Here is a 7,706-nt window from a genome sequence, read left to right as displayed (position 1 = left end):
CCGTCGTCCCGGCAGGGGCTGGAGGGGCCGCCGCTGCGGGCCGCGGCCCCGTTCGCCTCCCCGCGGGGCCTGTGCGCTGAGGGTCCTGGGCGGGTAGGGACGGAAGATGAACCGGTACCTGCCCGTCGCCCGGCAGCACTTCCTGGCTGCGCTGGCCAGCACCAGCGTGGTGGTGAAGTCCATCTGCGCCGCTGTCATCCTGCTCTACCTGCTCTCCTTCGCGGTGGACACGGTGTACGGACTGGGGGTGACGCCCGGCTACCTCTTCCCCCCCAACTTCTGGATCTGGACATTGGTGACGCACAGCCTGGCGGAGAAGCACGTGTGGGACGTGGCAGTGAGCCTGGCCACAGTGGTGGTGGCCGGCAGGTTGCTGGAGCCCCTCTGGGGCGCGCTGGAGCTGCTCATCTTCTTTGTGGTGGTGAACGTCTCTGTGGGGCTCCTGGGAGCCTTCGCCTACTTCCTCACCTATGTGGCGTCGTTCCATCTCTCATATTTGTTTGATGTCCGCATCCATGGCATGCTGGGCTTCCTCGGTGGAGTCTTGGTGGCCCTCAAGCAGACCATGGGTGACAGCACTGTCCTGAAGGTGCCCCAAGTGAGAATGAAAGTTGTCCCCATGCTCTTGCTCCTTCTCCTGGCTGTTCTGCGGCTCACCACCCTCATCGAGAGCAATGTACTGGCCTCTTATGGCTTCGGGGTCCTTTCCAGCTGGGTCTATCTCCGTTTTTACCAGCGGCACAGTAGAGGCCGTGGAGATATGTCAGACCACTTCGCCTTTGCCACTTTCTTCCCAGAGATCCTGCAGCCAGTGGTGGGTCTGGTGGCCAATTTGGTGCACAGCATCTTGGTGAAGGTAAAAGTCTGCCGGAAAACAGTGAAACGCTACGATGTGGGTGCCCCGTCATCCATCACCATCAGTCTGCCAGGAACAGATCCCCAGGATGCTGAGAGGAGAAGGTATTGCTTATTCTCCTTGCCTGCTTGGGTGGGATATGTTTGTTGGCCATGAGGGTTGGTTTTAAAAATCTGCTCCTCCTAACTTGGGGAGATCTGGGTTGCAGGTGCTAAGGGGAGGCCTTCTCCATGGGTTCATCAGCTGTCAGACGTGTCTGCTCTGGGCTGCCCTCTGGGCTGTGACTGGGGAGCATTTGTGGGTGGGCAGTGGTGGTATGTTACTGTCCTACTCTTTTGAAAGCAGAACTGCCCTACACGGTGGTAAAAGTATTCCTGGCTCATGGGTCACGGCGGAGGATAAACGGGGAAATTTCTGGGAAGGGGATAGGCAAGGCTTTTGGGTCAGAGAGACTCCCTAAAGGTAGAAAAGAGAATGGCAGATGCCCTAGGGGAAGTGGTGGATGGCCTTCCCGTGTGGTGGAGATGGGGGCCTGCCCAGGCCTGGTGCTGTTCTGGAGCTGAGGGAGCAAAGGGGAACTCTTGGGGAGTCGCTTGGTTCCTGCTCGCGTGGCTTGTGGTCCCCATGAACATGCCCAYGTTTATTTTGAGGAGCCTGATGGTCCCTCTGGGTGCTGACAGGACAGCGCATAGCCAGCTCCGTGCTCTCATCTGGCCCTGGTTGCCCTTTTCTGCCTCTGCTGCCTGCTTTCTCCACACCCCTCATCTCCGTGTGACGGGGAAATCAGCTGAGTCAGTTCTACGTCTTGGTTCTCTTGTACGTGGAAAAGCAGCCGTTGCRTTTCTAAGACCAAGAGGTTCAGGCAAAGCTCTCTGTTTTTTCCTGTTGCTTTTCTGCCTTTCTTCTTCCCCATTTTCTTGGAGTGACCCTTGCACGATCTGACAGTGTTTGAGTACACCACGTGCCAAGGGAACTTTGTGTTGGAGCAGAAATGTTTTCTTGTGTTCGGAGGGGAAGGATCCTGCCCGGGGCAGGCGCGAGCCGTCCATGCAGGCTGTCTGTGTGCGCCCGCCCCAGGGCGGGAGCTGAAGGTCCTCTGGGCTCGCAAGGCCCATCCTAGCTGCGCGCGGCAGTCTGCTCCGTGCGCCCAGAAACAGCCTCTCGCCCACCCCGCGTCAGGTGCCCCGTCGCATAACCGTGAATGGCTGGCGAAGCGCGAGGTGCGGAGTTGCCCCCTCTGTGGCAGGCGCCTCTGTTGGAGTGGCCCACATCCCCCCGGCTCCAAACCCTGCCGGTGTTTTGGCAGGAGACTGACCCCTGCACAGAGCTGTGGCTTCTGCCTTCCCCCTGAGAAGTGGCACGGGGGGGAAGCCTGYGCCCCAAGCACCCTTTGCTTTCTCAAAATCCACCTTTTCCTGCTCCTGCCAGGAAGGAGCTGGTGCTGGATTTGCCTGGCGCCTTGCGCACCCCTGGGCTTGAGGATGAGAGAGAGAGGAGGAGAGGGGAGAGGTTTGGTTTCCTCGCCTTCAGCCCGGGCCGCCGTTACAGCGCCACACACATCCTCGGGCAGCGAAGGCAGGGGTGGCATGAGCAGTGGGTGCTCTTCCTCGGGCAAAACGGCCGACCGTGTGGCTGCTCACCTGCGCAGCTGTAGGAGCTGGCTCCCCGCGTGAGCCGGTGCAGCAGAGCGATGCTTACAGAGAGCTCGGCGATGGCTAAAGCCAGCTCGAGGCCGGTGCTGATGCCCCCTGCTCGCTCGCACACCGGGGCTCAGAGCGCGTCCACCTTCCCAGTCGCAGAGCGGGGCTGGCGGGCCTCGAGCGGCGCTGGTGAGCGCCCGCAGTTGGCCGGTGCGCGGGCAGAGAGTTCCTCGGGGTAAAGGCTTTGCGTGTCCTGCAGCAGGGTCAGCGAAGCTGTGAGGGCCTAGGGGAGCCGAGGGCGCTCAGGACAACCTTGGCTCTGCCCCCTGGGAAGTCGCCCTGTCCCCAAGCTGAGGGCAGCCAGACATGACTGTCGGCGGCCTGGTGGGGCACCCGCAGCGTGCCCTGCCTCTTCTGGTTTGCGGGAGGGGAGCAACCGAGCCTCTCTGTCCCTCTCTGACCTGTCAGCCTCTCTTGCCTGCTCTGCCCCTGCTCCCTGCTGCCAGTGCCATGGCAGAAGGGGCGAGCGGGGGCAGGCTCCTGGTAGCTGCTGGATGGGGGGAAGAAAGGCCGGGCGAAACGACTGGGAACAGAGGTGGGGATGGCAGCTGTGGGGGAGCCGTGCGCCCCCGCCTGCCACTGGTGGGCAGCTGGGCTGGGCTGGGCTGTTTCAGGAGCTCAGCCCTGCGTCTGTCCCTGCCGCGCGGGGCTTAATCCTGCCTGTGTCCTTGCTCTGCAGGCAGCTGGCCCTGAAGGCGCTGAACGAGCGACTGAAGCGCGTGGAGGACCAGTCAGCGTGGCCTAGCATGGAGGATGAGGAGGAGGACGCAGCGAAGGCAGAGAGCCCGCTGCTCCCCGACGCCAGCGCGGCAGGGAAAGGAAACAGCCAGGAGTCCAGCCTAATCACTTTTGAGGATGCCCCATCCCAGCTGTGACCTGCGAAAACACCGCCTCCCTTCCCCGCCCCGTCTCTGTGCCGGAGAGCTGCTAACTACCCTCGTGTCTTCTCCCAGCGCTGTCTGCTCCCCGGGACGCTGCCTGCGGGGAGCAGGGACTCCTCCTGCGGCACAGGCAGGGGGCTGCCTCATGCCAACGCTTCATCGCCGCACGTGGCTAGCACCGGGCGTCAGGCGGCCGCTGGCTGAGGGTGCCAGCCACCGCCGCTGCCGCCTTGGAGAGGACCTCGCTGCCGCGGGGCTCCGGCTCTCGCCRCCTCCCTTTCTGAGGACGGGGGTTTTCTCGAGGCCGCTCCCCGCAGTTCAGGCCCGTGCGGCTCCCGTCAGCGCAGGGCGGGCGTCCTGTGCGGGCAGCGGGGGCTTTCTTTCCGGGAGGGAGACATTGGGCTGATCCGGCCTCAGATTTGTCCCGTGCTCAACAGATAGGCTCCCTTTTCCGCGGCCTCCGCGCTTGACCACAAAGTAACCTCACGGCGCCCACAGGAGCAAAATCAGCAAGTGAGAGAGCACTTTCTTGCTTCTTTTTTTGTAACAGTGGTTGTCCAGAGTACCCAGAACTTCTTTCTCTCCTTTCTGAAGTTACTTTAGTTCCTTATCTGAGGAATGGGAGGGCTCCTGGGTTTCCTTTCCAAATCCCTTTCCTGTATTGACCCTCCCCTGCGCTCTGGCAGGAGCTTGCCAGGATCAGCCCTGAGTTAGAGGTTTGCCAGGCCGGAGATTGAGAAGCCTGTTCAGAAGGAAGGTAATTGCTCAGCACCTCCTGCGGCTGCAGTGGCCTGGTGTGAGCTCCCGCTCGGGAGCTTTGCAGTTAGCACGTGGGACGGGAATCAACCCCGGACTTTTCCTAGAGGTCTGAGAGGGGCTTCGTTTTGTGGTGTTGGTTTTCTTTTCTCCTTCCTCTTCCGTTGCAGTGATTCATATCCCTGGAAGCCAAGCCCTCTGGAAGGAGCCAGTGCCCTCAGCTGCTGCTCGACTAATCCATTTGTCAGATTATACTAGAAGCTGGAATTAGTTTTTACAGTGGGGCGCTTGCTGCCTCCTCTGGCACCAGGTTGTATTTCCTGCGGGTAGAATATGGGCTCCCCCTTCTGTTTTCCTTCCTCTGTGTTGATGGACTTTTTTGGATGGAGGGGATGCTCCCTGGAAAAGCTTCCCTGAAGAGCCAGTCCCAGCCGGCTGTGCCATTTCCAGCTCCTGATCCCCTGGGCAGTTCCCAACCTGGGATGTGGGTTGATGGTGTCATGATTATTTTTTTAAAGGACCACACAAGAAGGTTTTGTCAACCAAGAAAAACACAGAAATTTCAGTATCAATAAACAGTTCTTTCAAAGAGAGCTTCTGGGCTGGTCCCTGAGTCAGCCTCCCCCTGCTGCTGGCACAGCTCCCACGTCGGAGCGCGGGTCAGGGCGCAGCGCCCGCGGGGCCGGGGCCGCCGGCTGGGATTTGTGTTCGGGGCAGGCCGGGGGGAGGAGAGCTGAGGCGGGGGGAGGTTTCCTTCCCACCTCAAGGGCTGCTCTGCCACCAGGGCTGGGCAGAGGTCCGTGGGAGCCGAGGGTCTGCAGCAAAGCACCTGCCTGCGGTAGGTGTGGATTTTAGTTGCTCAGTTGAGAAGAAAAAACCCCAAACCTCGATAGCCTCAGTTCTTACAGCAGGGTGCCAGCCCCTGCTGGCCTGGCTCCTGGGGTTTAGAAGCAGGCTGGCTGGAAGGGAGGAGGTGGGAAGAGTACAAAGATGTGCTCACTGGAGGACACAGACATGGGCTTTGCTGACCCCAAACCATGTGCCCGGAAAGCCAGACAAGACAGGGAACTGCCCTGGCCAGGCGGTCTTGCATGGTCCCTTCAGTTTAGGGCAACCCATGTTGCTCAGAAAGAAATTGAGAGTCCCCTTCCCCTCTCCCCTTTCTCTGTTCGGGAGTTTGAGGGYAGCCTGGGCGCCTGAAAGCTGGTGCCAGCTCAGCCCCGCACCAGGGCAAACACCCCTGGGAACAGCATGTTTGCTGCCTTGTTAAATGCATCCCCCCCACAGGTAAGAAACCTCTTGCTTCAGAGGGGGAAACATCGCCTCCCCCCAGGGCAATCAGCAGATCTGCCATGCTGTAGCTGCCTGAAATCTTTATTGAATAAAAGCTCTGGATACAGAGGAATTTCCCAGTTGGGGAGCTGTTCCCAGCTCTCCGGCCCTGCAGAGAGCACGATTTGCCTTGAGGCAGGAGCCCTGGGGCCACTCCAGTGCCGCATCGCAGGCTGGGGAGACGGCACTTGATTCTACCAGCAGATCAAGCTGTGCAGCACCTTGGCTGTCCAGGCCCCGTCTGGTCCCGAGAGGCTGCTGTGCTGGAGGAGGGTGCCGTTACGCTGGCCTGCGGGTGCCCAGCAGGCGAGACGAGGCAGGGTGAGGTTGCTTGCTGCCTTCCAAGCGGTCCCTTCGCAGGCTGGCTCGACAACTCATCCTCCAGATGAGCGACAAGCGCCACGACCGGCTCCCCGAGGAGCCCGCCGGGGCCAGCCCGCTCCCTGAGCCAGGCCGGGGGAGCGCACGGCGCCATCCCGCTGCAAGGGGAGCTCTGCCAAGGCCCGGGGGCAGCACCGCCAGCGGAGGGGGCTGGCAGGGCGCGCTCTCCCCTTGCACGGAGTCCCACACATGCCAGCAGGAGGCAAAGGCGCTCCTGCTCCTCCTGCGCTTACGCTTTTCCTTCTGCCCCTCAGAGCTGCTCCTTGGCTCAGCCGGTAACAAGACAGAGCGGGGCTGCTGCGCCCAGAGGAGGCGTCAGACACGGGGGCAAACCAGGCCTCAGCAGATTGCTGGTTTGCAGCTGAGCTCGATAACGTGCTGCGTAAAACAGCCCCTGCTGCTGCCAGGCCTAGGCGTCACCGTCACGCTGCTAGGTGCCCCGGCAGGCAGCAGGGATTTGTGCGTGGAGACAGGCGCCTGGGCTTGTGGCCACAGGGCTGTGCCCCACGCGGCTCGCCACGGATGCCCCCTCATCCCGCTTTGGCCCCCCTCCCCCGGCAGAGCCGGCTGAAGCCACAGCCCTGCCCCACACTTTTGCCGGAGACACCGCCCTTGGTGCAGGAGAGGCAGCGGGGCGCGTGCTTGGCACGGCCATCACCCCCGCTGGCCGCAGGGCTGCCATCTGCCACGGCTCTGCCCAGCCACCCCCTGTGGCAAGCGGGCAGCCGGGAGACACCAGCCCTCAGCCCCCGGTGAGCAGGGACTCCCCCGAGGAAGGTAACAGTTCCTAGCCTGCCTGCCCACTCCAAAACAAACCTGCTGTGCAAGGGAAGAAATCCTGAGTGACAGGTGCCATGAGCCTTCTGGTTCCCAGCATCAGAGCGGGCAAGCAGTCCTCTGCCAGGCAGCAAGCTGTTGCAGGGACCAGCAGGGCTACCTGTGCTGGCAAGCTGTTCACCACCAAGGTGGGCCCAGGCCAGGCAGCTCGTGCCCATCACCTGGGTTAYGCACATCGTAGCTGCTCCCCAAGACCAGGGTTGACACTACAGACACTCTAGGACTAACGACAGACGAGTAGGAAGAAATCTACTTCTGAGGAGAGCGCTGCGACTGCGAGTAGGAACCCCCCACGGGAGGCTTCCCAGGTCCAGCAGCCCGCAGAGCCCTGGCCCTGCTGGATCGCACAAGGAAAGCTCAGATCCATGCTGGGCCCTCAGTGCTGGCTCCGTTTGCGGTACAGGTAAGCATTGCTCACCTGGTTCATGATAACCAGGCTGGTGAGAATGGGACACAGCATCAAGAGGTACCAGGAGATGCCGGTCACCGAGGTGGTAAACCACAAGGAGCACATGCCTAGCATCAGGCTGGCACAGCCCAGGAGGTACCCCACCAGCCCCGAGGTTGCGTGGTACAGCTTCAGCTTGGCCAGCGTCCAGTTCTTCATCAGCTTGGGGTAGAGAAGGACCACCCCCCCCGCACACTGCATGCTGGCGTACAGCACGGTCAGCAGCCCCGTCAGGCCGTGCCAGGTGACGAAGTGCGCCTTGCCGTTCAGGTGCTTGTTGTAGCTGATGATGCCCAGCCCCAGGAGGGCGCAGAGGAGCGCGAGCAGCTGCAGGGCCCAGTGCACCCGCACTTTGACTTTGCGGGAGAAGGAGCGCAGCGGGGAGCTCTCCGGGGAGAACACCAGCAGGGCCTCCGTCATCAGGAAGGAGAACTGGGGGGCAGAAGGCAGCAGCGTCGGCCCCGGCCGCCCCGACCCCTCCCTGCGGGGCCGCCGCTGCCCTCGCTGCTCCGCGC

General features: G+C 61.9%; 2 protein-coding genes across 2 annotated transcripts in view; one reads left to right on the top strand and one right to left on the bottom strand.

The window, feature by feature from the left end:
- Nucleotides 1–6: 6 nt before the first annotated feature.
- TMEM115 (transmembrane protein 115) lies at nucleotides 7–4,786 on the top strand. The gene is made up of 2 exons (XM_026080274.1): nucleotides 7–960; nucleotides 3,236–4,786. Exons 1-2 carry the CDS (start codon nucleotides 107–109, stop codon nucleotides 3,429–3,431), a joined length of 1,050 nt encoding a protein of 349 aa, XP_025936059.1. The 5' UTR covers nucleotides 7–106; the 3' UTR covers nucleotides 3,432–4,786.
- Nucleotides 4,787–5,548: 762 nt separating this feature from the next.
- LOC112972972 (cytochrome b561 domain-containing protein 2) overlaps nucleotides 5,549–7,706 on the bottom strand; it is a 2,846-nt gene continuing 688 nt past the window's right edge. Inside the window, exon 2 of the mRNA XM_026080260.1 lies at nucleotides 5,549–7,695. Within this exon, the coding sequence (XP_025936045.1) occupies nucleotides 7,120–7,695 (576 nt within the window). The 3' untranslated portion in view covers nucleotides 5,549–7,119. The remainder of the gene's footprint in view (nucleotides 7,696–7,706) is intronic.

Source organism: Apteryx rowi, unplaced genomic scaffold (assembly GCF_003343035.1).
Source record: "Apteryx rowi isolate R43461 unplaced genomic scaffold, aptRow1 scaffold_513, whole genome shotgun sequence".
NCBI classification, from domain to species: domain Eukaryota; kingdom Metazoa; phylum Chordata; class Aves; order Apterygiformes; family Apterygidae; genus Apteryx; species Apteryx rowi.
This window is presented reverse-complemented; position numbering and strand designations above follow the sequence as displayed.